This window comes from Kryptolebias marmoratus, linkage group LG1 (genome assembly GCF_001649575.2).
Source record: "Kryptolebias marmoratus isolate JLee-2015 linkage group LG1, ASM164957v2, whole genome shotgun sequence".
NCBI classification, from domain to species: Eukaryota; Metazoa; Chordata; class Actinopteri; order Cyprinodontiformes; family Rivulidae; genus Kryptolebias; species Kryptolebias marmoratus.
The window spans coordinates 35,938,919-35,959,319 of record NC_051430.1 but is presented as its reverse complement, the minus strand read 5'-3'; the positions used below and the strand labels follow the sequence as shown (position 1 = coordinate 35,959,319).

At 44.1% G+C, this 20,401-nt stretch overlaps 3 protein-coding genes across 4 annotated transcripts in view; all 3 read right to left on the bottom strand.

Annotated features, from left to right (window-relative positions):
• The window catches only part of wdr18 (WD repeat domain 18), a 16,979-nt gene extending 11,703 nt beyond the window's left edge, over positions 1–5,276 (bottom strand). Inside the window, exons 1-3 of the mRNA XM_037978744.1 lie at positions 5,023–5,276; positions 505–615; positions 294–427 (exon numbers count right to left, since the gene is read on the bottom strand). Of these exons, the coding sequence (XP_037834672.1) occupies positions 294–427; positions 505–615; positions 5,023–5,241 (464 nt within the window). The 5' untranslated portion in view covers positions 5,242–5,276. The remainder of the gene's footprint in view (positions 1–293; positions 428–504; positions 616–5,022) is intronic.
• A 368-nt stretch (positions 5,277–5,644) lies between these two features.
• LOC108228439 lies at positions 5,645–13,966 on the bottom strand. Of its 2 annotated transcripts, none has more exons than XM_025003233.2 (10): positions 12,250–13,966; positions 9,320–9,978; positions 9,008–9,233; positions 8,397–8,470; positions 8,269–8,312; positions 7,424–7,632; positions 6,849–7,087; positions 6,618–6,740; positions 6,316–6,499; positions 5,645–6,183 (listed from the first exon to the last, which is right to left on the bottom strand). In XM_025003233.2, exons 1-10 carry the CDS (start codon positions 12,260–12,262, stop codon positions 5,912–5,914), a joined length of 2,043 nt encoding a protein of 680 aa, XP_024859001.1. In that variant the 5' UTR covers positions 12,263–13,966; the 3' UTR covers positions 5,645–5,911. The 2 variants fall into 2 exon arrangements, with proteins under 2 accessions (XP_024859001.1, XP_017259480.1); XM_017403991.3 differs by having other exon boundaries at positions 12,467–13,966.
• Positions 13,967–14,111: 145 nt separating this feature from the next.
• Positions 14,112–20,401, bottom strand: part of tmem259 (transmembrane protein 259) — an 8,748-nt gene continuing 2,458 nt past the window's right edge. The window contains exons 4-11 of the mRNA XM_037975238.1: positions 20,293–20,401; positions 20,088–20,210; positions 19,912–20,012; positions 19,772–19,829; positions 19,337–19,420; positions 18,997–19,129; positions 16,423–16,522; positions 14,112–16,323 (exon numbers count right to left, since the gene is read on the bottom strand). The exon at positions 20,293–20,401 is cut by the window's right edge and continues 1 nt beyond it. Of these exons, the coding sequence (XP_037831166.1) occupies positions 15,523–16,323; positions 16,423–16,522; positions 18,997–19,129; positions 19,337–19,420; positions 19,772–19,829; positions 19,912–20,012; positions 20,088–20,210; positions 20,293–20,401 (1,509 nt within the window). The 3' untranslated portion in view covers positions 14,112–15,522. The remainder of the gene's footprint in view (positions 16,324–16,422; positions 16,523–18,996; positions 19,130–19,336; positions 19,421–19,771; positions 19,830–19,911; positions 20,013–20,087; positions 20,211–20,292) is intronic.

The window sequence follows — 20,401 nt, the reverse complement described above, 5'->3', positions numbered from 1 at the left end:
CGTTGCTGCTGGAAATCAGTGAGGTTTCTCTGGACGTGGTCAGGGTGTATTACAGCCTGTTCAGTCATTCACAGGTCAAACCTCTTCACAAGGAAAGACTTAAAGATAATAAAGTCTTTGATTCAGTTGAGATGAAACCGTCAACATCCTGACCCAAACGCTGTTTTTCAGGTACTGAAACCCTTTTATTCTAGCGTTTTAGTTTGAACTTGTTGTTCAGAGTCCTGTTGGACCTGCTGGTTCTGACCCAAACACACCCGTGTGACTAAGGTGAGTCAGCAGGTGAGTGTTACCTCCACACGCTCCACACCAGTGCCAGGTTATCTTTTCCCGCAGAAACAAAATGGCTGCCATCGTCGGTGAACTTCAGACATGTGACGTCCTGATAGTGTCGACTGAGCACACACAGCAGCTTACCTGTGCATACCTAGGCAAATCAGAGAACAGATTTTACAAACTGTTGCCATGTAAACCAGACGAGGAATACCACAGAACAAGACTCACCTCCCACAGGTAAACGGCCTCAGCAACTCCAGCGGCGAGGAAGGCTCCGTCAGGTGACACCGTCAGACAGGTGACCACACCTGGACACACAATCTTCTGCTGCAACTGATCCTGGACACAAAGTACGGTCACGTGACTTTCACACCTGTCTGAACCCACCTAAACTCCAGGTAACCCTTTCAAAATAAAATCCAGCTGCAGCACATTGTAAATGTCATAAACACCTGACCTCTGACCTTGCACTGGAAACATTTTTTGTAAGGATGCACCACAGAAATGGCTCATGACCAGGCCATCAACACTCAAAAATCTGATATTTTTCTGATCAGTGAACGCACCAAACAAGCCGCTCGGTGCCACTTGTTGGCAACGCCTTCATTGAGTGGAAAAACTGTGAAATTAGCCGTCTGGATGGTTTGTGTTTATTAACAAAGACAGACAAAGAACAGAAGGTGGAGGGATTATTAAAAAGGAAACATTTTCCACAAAGAAATCTTATCTAGTGTTCATCATGTGAGGTGACGGTCAGTTTGAGCTGGAGTTTAACAGACAGAAGAAGAAATTACAGCTTTGATTTTTAACCTTTTTAACCTCTGTCTGTCATGAAACATGCTAGCAGCTTTTTGAGCTGTGTGAGGTAGGATACACATATTATACTGACAGCCCAAGTGTTTTCGTTGTTGGGAGTTGACGCCAGCAGGACAGCCATGTTATCACAGAGGAGAAGAAGAGCAATCCCAGGTTTCTGTTTAGTTCTGCAGCTCGACTAATGAAGAGTCCTCTCTCTGCTGAACCATGTATCCCTATGACTTCATGAGATTCTTTAGAAATAAAATTATTTCAATTACTGGTAAAAAGGAGAAAAAAGATTAAATGAAATAGGCTATTGACTGACTACAGCTGCAAACATTTCCGCTTTTAGCTAAATTTTCCCTTAAAAAGATGACGGGAGTTTCAAAAAGCTCTCACTCCAAGACCTTAATTTCAAAATTTGAACTGTCAAAGAATCTAATTACTGTCATGTAAAACAGCTAAAACGCATCATAATTGTTCCGATTTCACTTAAAAACAGCGTTGTGCAAACTGGGCCTTAGACTGCTGGAGGACAAACTGTCCACATGTCCTCTCTCTGCTGCTATAGGCTTAGACTGCTGGAGGACACACTGTCCACATGTCCTCTCTCTGCTGCTATAGGCTGAGACTGCTGGAGGACAAACTGTCCACATGTCCTCTCTCTGCTGCTGTCTTTACTCGCTCTACTCTCCATGAGTTTTTCTTTGACTTCCTGTAGAAACTACACCTGGACGACTTCCTGTGTGTCTGGTGTCTCTTTCCTGTCCTCTCGGCAGATGGCCGCCCATCCTGAGCCTGGTTCTGGTTCTGCTGGAGGTTTCTTCCTGTTTAAAGTGAGTTGTTTCTTTCCACTGTCGCCTCAGAGCTGCTCAGGATGGGAGGTTGAGACGAAGTGAAGCTCTGACACANTCTGCTGATGTCTTTACTCGCTCTACTCTCCATGAGTTTTTCTTTGACTTCCTGTAGAAACTACACCTGGACGACTTCCTGTGTGTCTGGTGTCTCTTTCCTGTCCTCTCGGCAGATGGCCGCCCATCCTGAGCCTGGTTCTGGTTCTGGTTCTGGTTCTGCTGGAGGTTTCTTCCTGTTTAAAGTGAGTTGTTTCTTTCCACTGTCGCCTCAGAGCTGCTCAGGATGGGAGGTTGAGACGAAGTGAAGCTCTGACACAATCTGCTGCTTCCTTAGAAAACTTTTACTTCCTGATGTTGAAACTGTGTGAATGTTTCAGAGCCCTGAGGCGACTTTTGTTTTGAATTGGCGCAACACAAACTGAATTAAATGTTGTATTTTTAGAACTAGAGTCTGGACAAAGCCCCGCCTTCTCTCCCACCCACAATCATGATGTCACATGACCTTTCTTTCAAACACCAAGTAACTAATTACAGCTAAACACGTTAGAAACATTAATATTTGAACATACAGCAGCAAGGTAAGGATTATGTGAATCAACCAGAGTCAACACCTGAAACAAAGGATCCTACGTTTTTATTTTAGCATTAGTAATGTCCTCTTTCTTTACATGGAGGGGGCAGGATTTAAAACCTCTGGACAAGGAAGCTGGTCCCGCTCGGGCTTCAGAGGTCTGTTCAGACAGTCTTTGTTAGGTAGGCACAGAGATTGCTTTTCTTTTTACCAATGCTAACAATTCTAACAAAAGATGTTAGGTAAAATGTCAGCACTGTGATCACTTTGTCCTTTTTGTTGTGGATCTGTTGTCGTGCAACTGCTCCACTTTCTCCTTCACACCTGGCATGCCCTCTGCTCCTAATGTGTGTAATTATTGATTGTTAATAACAAAAGGGATCATACTTAAAGTCAACAAATAAATGACTTAACATTGAGTTTAGATTTTTAAATTACTTGGGACAAAGTTGTGAATGACTTTAAACGGAGACATTGTAAGGAAAGAAACGTGATGTAATACACTGTAAATATTTTTCTGTTGGGTCCCTTTATCTAATCATCTAGAGCAGCGGTTCCAACCCTGGTCCTCGAGGAACACTATCCCACTCGTTTTTACTGTTTCTCTGCTTTTCAGCAGGTCTTCACGTCAGCAGAAGCCCGTTAATCACTTATTCATGAATTCATTTCCCACAACTATCTTTCTGTTCTATACTTCAACAGGATTGCACTGATTAATACAACAGAACAGAAATTTTTCAGCTGTCCAGAAACGTAAAACATATATTTTGTACTGAGGGCACCATGGAGGTGAAGCCTTTCTGGGTGAAGTTTCCATGTTCTCCCCGTGCCTGTGTGGGGTTTCCTCCCACAGAACAAAAACATGAATATTAGGTTAACTGGTAACTTTAAATTGTCCCTTGGTGAGTGTTTCTGTTAGTTTCTGTATATGACTGTCCAGGTGTCCCCTGCCTCTCACACAGGGACGGCTGGGCATAGGTACCAGCTCCCCACGACCCGGAGAGGAGAAGCAGGTACAGAAGATAGATGGAGGAATATTTTGTAATCTGCTAATTATAGCTCAGAGAAAAATCAGTATTGGCAGAACCTGTGATGGCAGGTCAGGAAATCGGTACTGGTCCACGAAACCAGAGTCGGTGCATCTGTAGTTTCCTGAGTGGATCCTAGTAACGTGGGGTCAAAGGTAAAGACAATCTGCGGTTCCTGGTGCAATTTTAACTCGATTCACAGGTGACCAATAAGACTGCTTCCTGTGCGATCATATGGATAGTGGGAACCAGCAAGATGGAGTTCTGATCCGATATCCAAGGTTGGAGCGTGTGGTTTTCCCTGGTTGCTGTGGGAACATGGCCGACCAGAAGTTAAACCTGTTACCGGGTCACTGATGTGATCAGAACCAGATTGTTAGCAGAAACCACTGAAGCAGCAAAATCTTTCTAAAATCAGTTTTTATCAACAACAACAAGCTAAATCAAAACAAACTGATTTTCTGCAACAAACTACGGCTTTCTTAAAAGTTTTTTGTCCTGAAAGCCGAGTCCTGCAGCTGGATTCCTTCAAACCAGGACTGAAGTTCGGTTGATGTGTTCCGAGCCGAACCTCCTAGCAGGTCCTCCTGATTCTGTTAGATCAGGGGTGTCCAATCCTGGTCCTCAGGACCTCCATCCTGCAGGTTTTACTTGCTCCTCTGCTCCAACACACCTGATCTGAATCATGGGTGATTAACAGGCTTCTGCAGAACATGAAGAGGTGATTTAACTTCTGAATCAGGTGTGTTGGAGCAGAGGAACAAGGAAAACATGCAGGATGGAGACCCTGAGGACCAGTATGGAGACCCCGAGGACCAGGATGGAGACCCCGAGGACCAGGATGGAGACCCCGAGGACCAGGACCGAGACCCCGAGGACCAGGACGGAGGTCCTGAGGACCAGGACGGAGACCCTGAGGACCAGGATGGAGACCCCGAGGACCAGGATGGAGACCCCGAGGACCAGGATGGAGACCCTGAGGACCAGGATGGAGGTCCTGAGGACCAGGATGGGGGTCCTGAGGACCAGTACGGAGACCCTGAGGACCAGGATGGAGACCCCAAGGACCAGGACGGAGGTCCTGAGGACCAGGACGGAGACCCTGAGGACCAGTATGGAGACCCTGAGGACCAGGATGGAGGTCCTGAGGACCAGGATGGAGGTCCTGAGGACCAGTATGGAGACCCTGAGGACCAGTATGGAGACCCTGAGGACCAGTATGAAGACCCTGAGGACCAGTATGAAGACCCTGAGGATCAGGATGGAGGTCCTGAGGACCAGGATGGAGGTCCTGAGGTCCAGGATGGAGACCCTGAGGACCAGGACTGGAGACCCTGAGGACCAGGACTGGAGACCCCTGAGGCTCAGCTTTAAAATCCTCGTCTGCAAACCGGCTCGAACTTTAAAAATGTCGGATATCTAAATAAGATCCGGTTCTGTCAGTCTGAAGGTCCGGTGGCCCGTGTGCTGGTTCGGCGCTCAGGTGTGCTCCTACCTTCCTCTGGATCTCCCACACGTTGATGAAGTTCTTGCCCAGCTGGCCGGACAGCAGGAACTCCCCCCGGAGCAGCGCGAGGCTCCGGGCCGCCGAGTTCCCGCCGCGGTACGACAGGAGGCTGGAGCCGCTGTGGAGGTCGAACACGGTGCAGTTCCAGAGCTGCGAGGCCGAGTCGCTGCTGACGATCACCTCCAGAGGAGCCGACATGTTGGACATGCTGAGCAACAACAGCGCGAAGAAGGCTCCGTCCCTCTACGTCACATCCGCTGCCGGTAGCGATGTACTCTGGGAAATGTGTTTTATTTATGTGTCTTTGTAGAAATCACTTTTCTTCTGTCATTGAAGAGTTCTTTTTTTGTCAAAAAGGCCAAGTTATTTTAACTGATGTATAATAGAAATAAAAGGTAAAATATCCAAGGGGTGAGCGTCCTTATTTTTCTGGTTTGGGCTTTTCATACCGCCCCCGAACCACACACAGACACACAGACACACACACACCATCATATCGACCCCCCCCCCCCCCTTCACCTCCTTCTCCTTTTTGGGTCAAGAGGTCGAGACTGGGGGTCGGTTTAAGCAAATCAAGCAACAAGACAGTGAGAATGTGACTCGATTTTTATATAATTCACGAGGTTCTTTATTACAAAAGTTCAGAGTTAAACACTTCCACATGCACATTGTATTCTAACAACAGAAAGACTAAAGAATGCTTGGAAGTTCATAAATAGGACTGAAGCGTCATGGTAATTTTCATCCCCTAGAAGAAGGTGTTTCAGTGATTATGGATTGATGATCTTAAATATGAAATGGAAACAAAAAACGACCAGTGAGGGTTAGGGTCAATCAGTTTCATTGATTAGTCCTGGATCAGTTGATTCCACTTTGTTCAGATTTTCTGCAGCTCATCGGCCAGCTGGTTCTGCTTCATCATCCTCAGGAGGTCCTCAGTGATCCCCTTGGCCCCCTCAGCATAGTACTGCTGGACCATCAGGCTCACCGTTCTGATCCTGTTTGCGTCCTCCAGCCGACTGATGGGGATGGGATCAGGTTGGAGAGTAAGAAGATGCTGGAAAACCTTCATGTCCTCAGAACTGAGCTGGCTCAGGATGTTAAACAGCTGCATGGCCAAATCCGCCGACTCTGTTCCCGAAACAGACTCTGCAGACAGACATCACCAAGACAAGAACCGCACATTATAAAGGTTTGTGTGAATGAACATGTATGTGTCTCTAAATGTCTGATGTGTGATTAGTTGATTATTGAAGCATGTGCCAGGTGAGTATCATTCACCTGGCAGCTGGATGGTTCGACTCCAAACCTCACAGTCTGTGGGGCCAAAGAGCCAGCCAATCAGACGCCAATCAGTCACATGACTCTTCAGCTTCAGGGTCACCATGGTAATATCATCAGGCAGCCACACCTCAAATGACGGCAGGAAGTTGTTGTAATCAGAGAAGTTGATGAATTTTGAACTCTGAAAGGAAAATAACCTTTCTTGTCATCACAGACAGGTGCAGGAAGGTGAGCAGGGGCAGAGCTTAATAAATATGATTATTCTGGAATAAATAAAGGAGCAGTCTAATATGGTGTACCTCTGGCTGGATGATGGTGACAGGCTCTCCGGTCAGTTTATACATCTGATTTGGGACCAGTTTGCAGTCTGGAATCGTTTCAATGTACTGCGCCCCAATTCGTCGCTTCCACTCCTTCCTCACCTGATGAACAGACAAGACTCTGATCAGCCAAACCAGACAGATCACGTGTGAACAGGATCTGTCACAAATCCAGCAGCAGGTAAGTCTCAGGGGCCAGGGCCTGTTTACCTGTGCAAGGCAGACATTTCTGGGCAACAAGAGAACAAAGATGGCTGAGTTGGAGGGTTGAGAGAAGAGCAGAACCAGACTTCTGATTGCTTGACTGGATCTTCTTGATGTCACCAAGCCGAAACATGAGAAACCCAGGATGTCAAAGATCACATGACTATCTGTCACCTGACCAGGTGTTATGTAATCCACGTGGTCTCTGGTGATGTGAGCAACAGACAGGGAGTGTTTAAGTTTACCTGCAAAGCAGAAAAATCATTGATCACTAATTATTGGACTTAAAAAGTCCTGACATTCACAAAACATAAAGACAACAGAGATTCCATCATCATAACGAATTGGAGGTGATGAGTTTTTGTTTGTTTTCTTCCAAGCTGAAGAAAAAAATAAACCAGTTGATAATTATTTCAGTGTTTCTAGAAGGATTGAAGTGTAAACAGAAAGTGGAGAAGCTGTAATGATGATGTCTGTCTGTCTCTTGCCATGTCCTGCCTTTATTAAAATTTCAATTTTACCAACTAGGAAGAACACGAGCAAGAGAAACTTAAACCGCACAGACTTTGCAAATCACTGACCTGAGAGCAGCTGGCAGTGAGGCAGGTGGAGTTTGTGGAAGCTTCCTGTCAGCAGGGTAAACCTGAACAAAGGCCCAGCAGGCCTCAGACCTTTACTGGACAGGAAGTCCACATCCCAGGGAACCATCTCATAAACCACATCACCAAAGCCCTCCAATACCAGATCCGTCCAGAGACAGCGATGAATCCCAGAAATCTGACAATGCAACCTGAGGAGTCAGGGAAACAACATGAAAACGAACCAAAAGCAACCAACAAGAATAACATATACAACAACCAACAAACAAACAAACAGAAAACAACCTGCAACCAACATTCAGTCAATATCACCTAACATCTAACATTAACGTTCAACAAACTGCTGAAATAAACTCACATCAACAACTCAATTTGAAAAGTGACTCCATGTGATTTCATTCACCTTAAAGCTCACGGTGAATCACATTTAATTAAACGTTGTGTTTGATGGGTGTAGACAGTATGATGAGGATATTTTCTGAATTGCAGTAGTTGACTGTACGGCGAGCAGAGCAACAGGTTTCAGGCATCACAATAATTAGATGAATGCATCTGTTTCAGAGCTGCATATGTATGAAATTAGTATTTCATATAAATGAAATAATATGCTATATAGAATGGAATGGTTTCCATTCCTCAAAGACCAAACCAACATCGTCATTTGTCTAAAACAGCTACATCACTCTGAACATCACTCCCTGCCATAATAAATCTACAATTTTTTGCTTTGTTTTATCTAAGACATAATCTCAACATGTCACATTGATCATCTTCGGTATGGAAAGCCAGGGAAAACTTGGTGTGTGGTTGCCTGTAGAGTATGTTACCTGAACATACTGCCATTCATTTGGACTTCAGGTGTAATCTCATTCTGAAACAATCAAACAGGTAATCAATCCAAAGCTTTAGCCATTTAACCAATAATTAGGAAGTATCATAATTAGCACATTCTCACCAGAGGTGCAGTTACATCCATTCTAATGTCAGGTGAGCTTAGTGAGGTTACTTCCTGGTCCTCCAGATGGACACCTGCAGCAAGATGACATCATTATATTGTGATTTACAATTATTTTTTAACCAGAAGGAAGGTTAAGAAACTGTTAACACAGCTTAGCAAAATGACTATTGAAGACGGGAATCTGTTAGCTTAGCTTAGCATCATGTCTGGGAGAGAAGTGAAACAGCACGTGGAGTTGCTGGGTTCAGTATGAACTGTAATTGTTTAGGCGGGATTTTGTGTAGTTTTGGGACAGTTTTGGTGATCTGAGTTGTAAGTTTTGGTGTCTCAGGTAAATGTATTGAAATGTTAGGGCTGCCCGCTGGGTGATGGAAAGTGTGGTGATTGTTTTGGTTGTTGTGGTGTGGTCCTGATCCCTTCTATTAAAGAACCTCATTTTTAAAGATCTAGTTTATTTGTGTAGTTAGTTCCACAGACCGTGAGATTATCCACAAGAATGACTTTTATTCAAAGAGGACCAATCTTTAGTGGTGGAGCACTGGATCAACAAACGTTAGGAGTTATGTGTTTAGGGTTAGGAGTTGGGGGTCAGAGATGTGTAGACATACAAAGCACAGGGACAATCTTCAGAACCAGCTTCTTGATGACAATTTCTGCTTGTTTGTGTCCAAGCTGTTGCTCCAGAATTTTTTTTGTCGTCTGCCAGTCTGCATCCAGAGAGTTTCCATTGGTCACATTTTCTGGAGGTAAGTAATCTTTGACTATCCACTGGAAACATCTCAGTTCCTCTGAGACCAGAGACTCCAACATCAAGTCTGATGGTTCTGTAGAACCCTAAAGAATAAAAACAGGACAGCACATGACATCATTACTCTGGTGACATCTTTCTGACATCATAATTTAACTCTGAAATTACAAACCTTGTTCTTGATTTGGTCATCCTTCAGCTCCTCTAGCATGAACGGCTCTGATTGGCTAAGGGCTTGGTAGAACGCTTGCTGGGCTTCCCGTCCCTTCCTTAGAACCAGGTCCACCAGAGCCCGGTTCTTGTCCTTGCGAAGTGCGTAGACCATCAGTGCCTCTTGGTTTGCAGAGTCCAGGATCTCATTGTGTAGCAGAGCAGTTAGGACAATATCAGGTTTTTGAATCCTGCTGATGAGTCTCCTGCGGAGAGTCCTCAAAGAATCTGGGTTTAGTTGGGGAACCAGTTTGGGAACAGATGTAGGTCTTGATAGCCTTATGCTGTGAATGATATGACACACTGGATGCTCTGGGCCCATCAGGTTTAGAACTGCAGCCAGGATCTGCAGCGCCCTGTCCTCATGGTAGCACAGCATCATGGTTTTGGCAGTTCTGCTGGCGTCTGCAGAATGGAGCCAACGTAGGGGGATAGGAGGACAGTCAGGTAAGAGGTTCTGACTGAGACACCAATGAACCCTCCAGAGCGCCACCTCTGAGAGCTGTGAGAGCTGCTGCAGCAGCTGCTGACCTGACTGCTTCGGCTTCAAGTCCTGAATGCTGTCCTGTCCCATGGTGGTCCCAGCGATGTCCTGAGCCATTGTCAGAACATTAACCATGCCTGGAAAACAAATTCATTCAAAAATGGAATATTTTTTATTTGTTTGGCTCTTAAGGTTTTTTTTAATTACTTTCTTACAGTTCAACAAAATCCCTTCCTGAATGGATCATAATAGTAATAGATTTGTTTGATCACAAGTGTAGTGACCACCAAGTTCCACCTTTTTTATGCTCAACATGGAAATATGTCAGAGCCTAACCTGCAAACAACAGAGAGAGGACCTTCCCCTACCCCCCTGCTGCCCCCCTCTTACCTAAACACATATATATCTTTCTCCCCACACCACCCCCAGTGTTAAAGCAAAATATAGGTTAGAGTGTCAATCCACACGCAAACCAAATACTGCCAACAAAACTAACTGAACTACCAAAAACCAAATAAAACAAACCCAAACTATGCCCAAGCACCAAATGACTACAAATGGCTCCCTTAACAACCTCACTGAAGCAATAAATAGGGCCAATAAAGACAAACATTCATATCAAGCACAACAGGAATGAACAGAAACTTTTATATATAGAAATTACAACATAAAGTTAATTTTTATTTCTTACAAATGAAACAATGTTTTTATTTCCATCATTCCTTTCATCTCTTCACTCTGAACTAATTCAGTACTGAAGAATTCTGACTAAATCTTACTAAATGAAAGCAGGCAAGGTTAAAAAAATATCCCAGAACCCCAAACATCTCACAGACCTCCATTAAATCCATTCTTAGGGAATGAAAAGATGATAACATCATCTTATGGTTCCTGATACGGCAAAAAGAATCCAGGAAATTCTCACAAAGCTGGACCTTTTAAACATGAGATCACTAACAGAAAAAGCATTTTTAATCAATAAGCTTATTACTAAGCACTTGCTGGATTTTTTATTTTAACTAAAACTTGTTTAGATTGGTTAGTGGTTGTTCTTATCGAGTCAAACTTCAGTTTAATGAGTTAATGACATAATAAAGGAGGTGGAGTTGTGATATTTTTAATGATTCCTTCCAATGCAAACAGCTACCTTATAGAAATGTTACTTCTTTTGAATATGTTGCTTTCAGCTGATCCACAGGACAGAGGGGCTAAAGTGCTGTGTCAGGTTCTTGACAGTTTTGGGCTGAGTCAGCATGTGATAGAGTCCACACAACCTAGGACACACTTTGGACCTGATCAGAGCCTGAGCATTCCAAGGTCAGTGGGACGGACATTATTCTGTCACATCATTCAACCTTTTTTACAGAAAGATGAACAAAATCAGACAAGCTGACATCCTTGTTTAGATAATATAACACAGTTTCATCCCATGAACCAGACATACCTACAGGATATCATACAACATATGAAAACCTCCTCTTGTGTAGATGTAATTCTAACAAGCTTCTTCAAAAAAATTTTAGACTGTGTGGCTGAGATTTTACAGATTATTAATGCATCTCTTGTTTCAGGAGATTTTCCACAGGACCTAAAAATTGCTGTTGTCAAAAAGACCAACCTGGACTCAACACCTAACTGTGGACCCAAATCAGATCTCCTATTTCTGGCTAAAATTGTAGTAATAAAATTGTGTTTGAATAATTAAATAACTTCTTGACACTAAAGGCTTTTGTCCTCATCACAGCACTGAGACGACTCCTGCTGTCTTCATCATATCTGATTGAACTCTGACAGCAGAAAAGTCTCAGTCTTAATTCTTCTTGATCTCAGTGCTGCTTTCGACACGGTTGATCTCAACATATGACTGCACTGACTGGAGAACTGAGTGGTATTTCTGGCACAACACTAAATCATATCTGGAAGACAGGAACTTCTTTGTGTTGGTGAGTCCTTACAAATCTGAGATGAAAAAAGTTACATGTGGAGTTCCCCAAGGCTCCATCCTGTGGCCTCTTCTGTTTAACATCTACATGCTCCCTTTAGCCCAGATGTTAGAAAACAACAAGACGAAGCACCATAACTATGAATGACACCCAGATCTTCATCACTCTCTCACCTGGAGACTACAGTCCAATCCAAGCACCGAGTGAACGAATCAACCACAGGATGTGTCAGAACTTTCTTTAGCTCAACATGATAAAACTGAAGGAGTTCTTGAAGCTGAAGAGGAAAGACTAAAAGTTAGCGTGCACTCACAGCCTGTGATGCTAAAAAGCTCTGACAAAACCTGAAACTTTGGTGTGATCGTGGACTCTGATCTGAGTCTGAACAGAAACATTAAGACAGGTACAAAGATGACCTTCTACCACCTGAAGAATACAGCTAAAATTAAAGGTCTGATGACTCACCAAGACCTAGCATTTAACTTTCGCCAACTTCACTACTGTAGCAGAGTATTTGCTGGTCTTCCTAAAACCTCCATCAGACAGCTGCAGCTGATCCAGAAGTCCTCACAAAGATCAGGGGAGTAGATCACATCAGTCCAGTTCTGAGGTCTTTGCAACAGCTTCCTGTTCTTTTAAAATCTTGTTGCTGGTTAACAAAGTACTAAACGGTGGAACTTACCAAAGCCATTGTTTTGTTTCTCCAGTTGTTCTGCTGTTTTTTTCAGGTTTAAAGCTGACAACAACTGTTTTGCTGTTTTTAGATTCTGTTGCAGTTGTGGGACAAACTAGAACTTTCCAAAAAGAGCTGTGACGTACAGAAAGAGCTCAGGAAATACACTCAGAGCAGACACTAACCTGACCACAAGGGGTGGGTTGATTTAGAAAAGTTACAGGTAACCTACTTGTCTCTGCAGCTGCTACCTGTGGGCTGACAAAAAGAACTTTGTGGTTTCATCTTAAAGGTTAAAATGAAGGCACCTTTTGCTTCTTATCTATGGAGCTTTTCAGTTCTGGATAGAAAGTGAAACATTTCTTACAGTATAAAAGTCCACTGGCTTGGTTGTTAAACTTTTAAGATTTGCCATGTCCTGAATGACTGAGAAGCCACACCAGCATGTCGGTGGTTTCATGTCTTCTTCGAGTTTAAATTCATCCTAAAACTCTAATTTTAACAGAATTTTATCTGTAACTGACAAATTAAAGCTCTTTGGGAATATTTCTGAAGGAAAATATGAGCAGGAGATCAAAAGACCTGAAATCAGTGCATTAAAATAAGAGATTCTGACAGGAAAGCGCCCTCCTGTGGCTCAGAGTGAGCATTACAGCTCCAAAGCCTTCAGGTGAAACATCCATCTTCTTTACCTGCTTCTCCTTTCTGGGTCACGGCTGATGCTCATCTCCAGCCGCAGGTAAACATGATGCAGAATATTTGGGGTTTAGATCAGTTTGAACCAGAGCTTTGTGTCTGTGATGCTCATGTATGATTATTTTTTTGTTTGGCATTCTGAGTTAACAACATATTTTTAAAGAAAAGGTTATACAGTCATTAACACCCAGACCCTGGGTTAGGGTTTAGTCAGTGGTCTAAAAACCACTTCAGGTTAAATGTTGGTCTCAACTAATGACAAGTTAAATAAGAAACTAATTAACCATCAGAAGCTTTGATGCCAGAGAAAAAGTAAAGGCAAACTGAGCAGTTCAAGTAAATTACTATCGTGATCCAAATATAAACTCTTTGAAACTAAATCAGTGGAGAACATTTGAAGAATCCCTGTTAAAAGTGGACAATGGTTATCAGGTGGTTAACCAGTGGTTAACCAATGTGTTCATGGTTAGCTAAACAGCTCCAGTCTCTGTAGGCCCTCAGAGCAACAAAACCTGCAAAACAGCAAAGCAAATTTAATTCAGGTTCTCTCAAATTTATTTACATTTTCTAGAACGAAAGAAGAACCAAGACTGAGTTTTCTGTGGAACCAGTGCTGTAGAGACGTGATGATAACTGTTCCTCAGGTTCTAATTCGAGTTCTGACTGATGATTCTTCACATCCAGTCTATAATTATTCTGTCAAACAGGTTCACTGACATGGTTTGTTTCTCAATACTGTAGAAGAGTCAGTGGAGACAATTATCTGTCTCTAAACGCTCAACTAAATTAGAATCTGGTTTTGCTGGCTGATCTCAGGCTGCAGGTGTCAAACGAACATCTGAAGCATTTCTGGAACAAGAACTTATTTTTGTTTCTCATTAAAACCAGAAAACCCAAACTGGTTCAGACGGGTGGTACAGACCTGGCCACAGGTAAAAAAATCAACCAAGAAAAGACGTTCCACTGAAACAACTTTATTTATGACCTACAGGTGACTCACAACTCTGATCAATACAGACACCAATAATCAATCAATTATTCTCATCTGTAAGGCAGTATCTCACCTGTTCAGCAGGTAAATACCCTGCAGGATGATGTACCTCACCTGTTCTGAATGTGAAACACCTGCAGGAGGCGGTACCTCACCTGTCCTACAGGTGTTTCACCTGCAGGAGGCGGTACCTAACCTTTCCTACAGGTGTTTCACCTGCAGGAGGCGGTACCTAACCTGTCCTACAGGTGTTTCACCTGCAGGAGGCGGTACCTCTGTCTGCTCTGGTTTTAATTACATTCTGAGAAGTTTCAGAATTCTAATGAGCTACAGTCACCCAGCAAAGAGGCACTAGGAAGAAACGTCTCAGAATAAACCCCGCCCCCAGTTAGTGTCTGATGGTCACAGTCAGGCTCCGCCTCCTTCATAGCATTTGATGAAAAAGCAAAGAATAATCTCAGCAACAGAAAGAAGCTCCAGTAAATGGAGGGATCAGGCATTGACGAGGCCACTGAGCAGCTTCAAGTCAGGATTAATAGATCAGACAAACATGTCACCTTTGACCTCTGGTTCCTTAAACAGGTTCCTGCAGGTGATTCAGACATGTGATCATCTCCTCATCATCTCATGACACCAATCATTTTTTCAAACTGTCCCTGAATGCATCATGAAGACAGACCACTCCCCTCCTAGGAGGTGGGGTCTTAACTGTGACACAAATGGTGTCATATTGCACAACCAATCAGCTGCTGACAGTCTGAGAATTGTTGATAAGGCATTGGATCAAACCGAGTGATCAGTTTGAGCTCCATTTCCTGTTCCCTCCAAAATAAAAGCAGATGGAAAGAGTTCAGTTTGTGCTTCAGCCTGTCAGAGTCAGCGTTGATCACTGATCAGGAGCTGATAATCTAAACCAATCACTCCTCATTAGTTTTTGGCCATCTATTAGTTTCTGCTGAGTCAGATGATTGATCACTTTTATTGATCAGCTTGAACTCTGATCAATGATCCATCAGCTGACTGATGACGACAGGTTTTCCTTCCTGTTTGGTAAAGAAATAAAGTATCAGTTATTTTTGATCTATCATTGATCAGTTATTAAATTGATTATTGGTGAAGTTACTGATGATATTATTGATGGAGTCGATCATGTAACCGTTCCAGATTCTGCTGTCAAAAAACTAATCAACTAATCAATGAGACATTCAAACATGGTTCTGGTTCTGTTTGAGGTTGTTTTGGGTCAGGTGCAGTCCCGTCCTCAGGTAAGGAAACACCTGATTAATGAAATCTAATCAATCAGAATGATCAACTGACAAACTGAAGCACTGCGTCATACAGGTAAGATGATGATGTCATCGGGAGCACACCTGGACTTTCAGGATGAGCTCAGGTGAGCAGAGCTCTGCTGGTGCTGCTGCTCAGGTTGTCTGCACTCGCAGTCTGTACCCGCTCTCTGAGGGGTGGGGCTTCCTGTGTGAGGGGCAGACATGTCTGACAGCTCTGCCTCCTCGCCATGAAGCCCCGCCTTGTGAAACCCCACTCCATCTTGGGGCTCTGCCTCCTCCTGGTGCTCCACAGAGTGAAGGACCGCCTCTTCTTGGGGCTCCACCTCCTCTTGAAGCGCTGTTTGGTTAAGCTCCACCTCACTTGGGGGCACCGCCTCTTTGCTGAGTATAAGCTGAATCTTGGCTCCTCCTCCTCCACCAGCTTCTTCTGAAGCATTTAAAACTTCTCCTCCTCCTGTGGCTTCTCCCACACAGAACTCCACATTCACCTCTGCTCCTGCTGAACCTTGACCTCCAGCTTCTCCCGGACCAACAGAGGAGGTCAAAGCCTCAGTGATGATGGCCGCCGTCTGAGCAACCCAGTTCAGCTCCGCCCTCTCCTCCCCAGCGCCTCCTACCGATGATGACGGGAGGGGTTCGCCTTGCGGTGGCGGTGGGTCTGTGCCGGCAGCTCCTGATTGGCCAGTTCCGGCAGGTCCCGGATCAGCGGCGGCGGCAGCGGTGGCGGCAGCGGCGGCGGCAGCGGCGGCACTGTTGTTGTTGTTCAGGTTGTCTTGCAGGGCCGTCTGGTTCTGACCTGCCTGCTGGTTCTGCAGCAGCATCTCCTGGATCCGGATCTGCTGCAGGATGGCAGGGAGCTCGTAGTGGTGGAAGAAGTAGATCATGGAGTGCTACAGAGAAACAACAAGAAGACGGCTGTTATCCAATCAGAACCACGGATCAGCTCCACACAGACGGAGCAGAACGTCAGACAAACGGAGGATTCTGACCTGGATGAAGAGCCAAGAGGTGACCAGAGCCAGACTGCTGTACTGACCGTTGAAGCGGTAATGGTAGGCGTAAAAGGCGAAGTGGTACAGGTAGAAGAACCTGCAGAATCCCAACAGAACACTGTCAGACCACCTGAGCACACCTGCACGAGTCATGTGACCAGGGGAGAAAGAAACAATCACACAAGACACACGCACACACACACACACACACACACACAGACGCACACCCCAACACAAACACACAAACACAGATGCACACACACACACAGACGGATATACAGACATTTTTTAGCCTTTTTTCTGTGCGTTGGTCCAGCTGTTCCAGCTGTGGCTGGTGTTAAAGTGCAATGTAAATAAATAAATAAAGTTGGTCACGGTGTGAAGGTTTTATCGTGTCTGTGCCCCGAGTCAAAGCACACAGCAAAGTGTTTTCTAATGAATGCCATTTACAAAAAGACAGTAATGTGATCAGATCCTGACCTCCCCCAGGTGAGACTCAGACTCTCCTGGTTTCCTTTTGGATATCATAGTTCCAACTTCCATCTTTTATCCAGCTTGGGATCAACAAAAGAAAAACTTTTCATTTTTACAGATGATGGAAATCTGTCGTGGCAACAGAACTTTAATCATTGTGTCACAACCACTCCCCCATGGTAATCCCTAACCTACCCTGTTCTGAGTTCAGTTGAAGGTTTGTAAGAACAGGTATGAAAATAAACATATGTGACAAATTATTATAATCTTTGTTGGAAAATGTAGTGCCTGTTTTCTCCACTGGCACCTGGTAGAAGCGGACAGAAAGTTGTATCTTGACACCACTGTGCCAGCTTCGTTTTCATCTCTAAATATCTTGTGGATTGCACAACACAACATAACAGAAACATAAATTAATTTAAATTAATGATGTAAATGAGGCTGTATATGTTTTCATATTTTGTTCAGATTTCCTGAGAAGTTCATGAAACTGTTTATTTTAGATTTTATTTAATAATATTTTTGTATATCAGGCACTATTTATAATCAAATCTCCATCTGATGTAATAATTTTTATATTACAGGACAGAGTCAGAGCTACTAAACTCTTGAACGTTAAGGAAAAAGGAGCCGATCTTTCTGATCTGACCTTAAAAGCATCAGGTACAACTAACCAGACTCATCTGTGTCCTCTGTGGTTCTGATCCAGCCATGTTTTTACTTTCAACACTTTAATTTTTTTACTTAATCTAACCTGAGGGATATTCCAGAAAGGAGGTTCAACAAAGTCTGAGTTTATCAAAGTTAACTTACCCAAGAGGAGAAACTCTGAGTTCCCCTAAACTCAGGATCATCTTAGAGATTTTATTTAACCCAGTTTCTCTGCTGCTCTGATGAAGAGCAGAGGTTTTTTTCATGTAACCATATTTACCTGATGTATTTTTAGCTGAAATGATGATGGTCCTTTTCATGTGAACAAACAGAGACTGAAGCAGAAAGTCTGGATCAAACAGAGCCACCACCACAGAAGCTGTTATGTTTAGACACTTTCACAAAACAGGCCTGAAAGACTGGTCCTCTGATCGTTCACACATCACCGTTGGAGCTGGCCCTGTTCTGCACAGATGTGAGCTTTCAGAAATGAAGCCATCATGGCAGAAGCAAACGAGGCATGGAGCAGAACTCAGCTGTGCTGATGTGGAGCAGCGCAATAAATGTGTGGCGTTTTCAAACATGACCAATGAACTCAGTGTAGTGATCCTGTTTGTGGTTAACCCATTTTAAAACTACCGGTAAATGCAAAGATCCTCCCTCTGTAATAAATCTGTTGTTTAATCCTGCAACCAGGCGGTCATCACTTCAGGGCTGGTGTGGTGTCTGTGACAGAGAGAAGAACTTGGACACAATGCTCTCCACCATCCTGGTCCACCGACAGACTGAGGAACTCTTGTCCCCTTCGCCATACGCCTGTTCAACACCTCTAGCAGGAGGAGGCAGTCATCTGAACAGTTTCTGTAAATGTGGGAGGGTGTAGGGCTGGTTAGTTAATTATTATTCCATTTTATTTTAGATGGGAGGCTTTTTACAGGGGTTTTGAGTGGAGTTTTTGTGTCATGTGTCAATTAAGGGCTTTTTTGGAGCTTTCTAAGGGGATCTGTGTTTGGGTAGCTGCTGCTGGATGTTTCACTTTCCTTAAGGATTAATAAAAGAAAGTAAATGAGTCAGTAAGTATGGATGTATTTTTGTATCCATCTATCTACATCACATTATTGAGGAGCAAAGCGGGCTTACCTTTTCACCTGTCGACCATTTTGGCTCTGTAACTACCTCACCTTGCAGCAACAAAGGAGCATGGGGGGTGGGCTGGCTTTGACCCCCCTCACCGCCTCGTCCTGTTCACTAATCACACCGAGGCGGCCAGAGGCGTCTAAGTCTGAACGGTTTTGTGAAAGTGCCTTATGAGAGGAGGGTTAGGTTTTGTTGAGCCAGCTAGCAAACAAAAAGCTCAGCTTTATTAAACTGATCTCTGTCATAGTTCTGATCTGGAGCTCTGTCAGCAGCTCCGTGGCAGCCATGACACCATGTCATGTGACTCACCGCAGCCAGTGCCGTTTGCTGGTGTTGGTATGGCAGCAGATGGCATCATACTGATCGGCCAACCATACGATAAGGATGATGTAGAAGGCTGTTGTTGTGTCATTGAAGAACTCTGACATTATGGCTTCCATACCTGATGACAGGAAGTGACATCACAGAAGATATTTTAGACTTAAAATGTGTCCTTTAACTCCTCCATATAAAATGTTGCTTGGACTGTTTCTAGGTTACTAAAGGTAACATCTATTCCCAAAAATAGTTTGATAAGAACTGGACCTGTTTGTCCTGAGATGACCTTTATTGTGAAAACAGTAAGTAATAATCTGGAGGTCAAACTTACCAACAAGGGCAAGGATGACGGTGAGCAAAGGGGCTGCTGGGAAGGCGATGGTCATGTTCATCTCCAACATCTGCAGAAGATCCACTAAAGAAAACAAAAGCTCTGTTAGAACAGTAATAAAGGTTAACTGGACTTAAACATCAGAATCTGGAAGAATCTGAACTCAAACGGAACCAGTTTTCATTAAACCATAAAACCCAACAGAACCAGAACTGTCTGAATGAGAACAACACTGAACTGGACCGGTCCAGACTGAGTTTACTGTCCTGTTCTGGATCGAACTAAACCAGACCTAACTGGTGTGTGGCACAGATTCAGGTAGACGGAGGAAGACCTCATTAAACCGGTCCAGACTGCATGTTGAATGGATTTGAGTCTAACTGGACCGAGTTGCACTGGTCTGGTTCTGTGTTTGGTGCCTCAGAGAAAACTAACCGATAAAGACGAAGATCTGATGGTGGGAGTATCTGAGCAGCATGGACACCGACAGAGTCTAAAACACAAACAGAACCAAAGGTATAGTGTTAAAAGGTTCTGGTAGAACTCTGAGACAATGTGGCTTCAGGTGAACTTACAAATATGACCATGATGACAAAGGCAGCCAGGTACGAGGTTCTGGCCATCCACATGCTTACAAAGCGGTAATGTTCTCCTGACACCACGTTCCTCAGGAACCCTGCAAAGAACCACAGAGACATCATGATCCTGCTAACGTAAACCCGACCTAAGGCAGTGGGTGGAGTCTCCGTACCTTTGTTTTCCTCGTTCTCAGCCAGCGCCTTCACGCTCGACATCAGAATGTCGTCATACCCCAGAAACTCATCGAGTAGGAAGCGACTGAAGCCATCTCCAAAGCATTCATCCTTCATGGGATCTAAACAGTTACACAGAAGTACAAGAAAGGTCAGAGGTCATGTGGGGAGGTCATGTGACAAGTCCTGGTCATTTAGACTCACCCAGAGTGACGACCATGACAGGGATGCTGAGTCTCTGTCTGGTGCTCTGAGACAGACGCAGGAAGCCGTACTCCAGGGAGTATTCCACGATGTACTCGTCCTGAGGCCA

Excerpts from the sequence above, each read along its gene's own strand:
- LOC108228439 (XM_025003233.2), bottom strand. Across the intron at positions 7,088-7,423 it reads TCACTGCCAGCTGCTCTCAG|GTAAACTTAAACACTCCCTG; the intron begins GTCAGTGATTTG and ends TCTGCTTTGCAG. Across the intron at positions 6,184-6,315 it reads TCGAACCATCCAGCTGCCAG|AGTCTGTTTCGGGAACAGAG; the intron begins GTGAATGATACT and ends GTCTGTCTGCAG.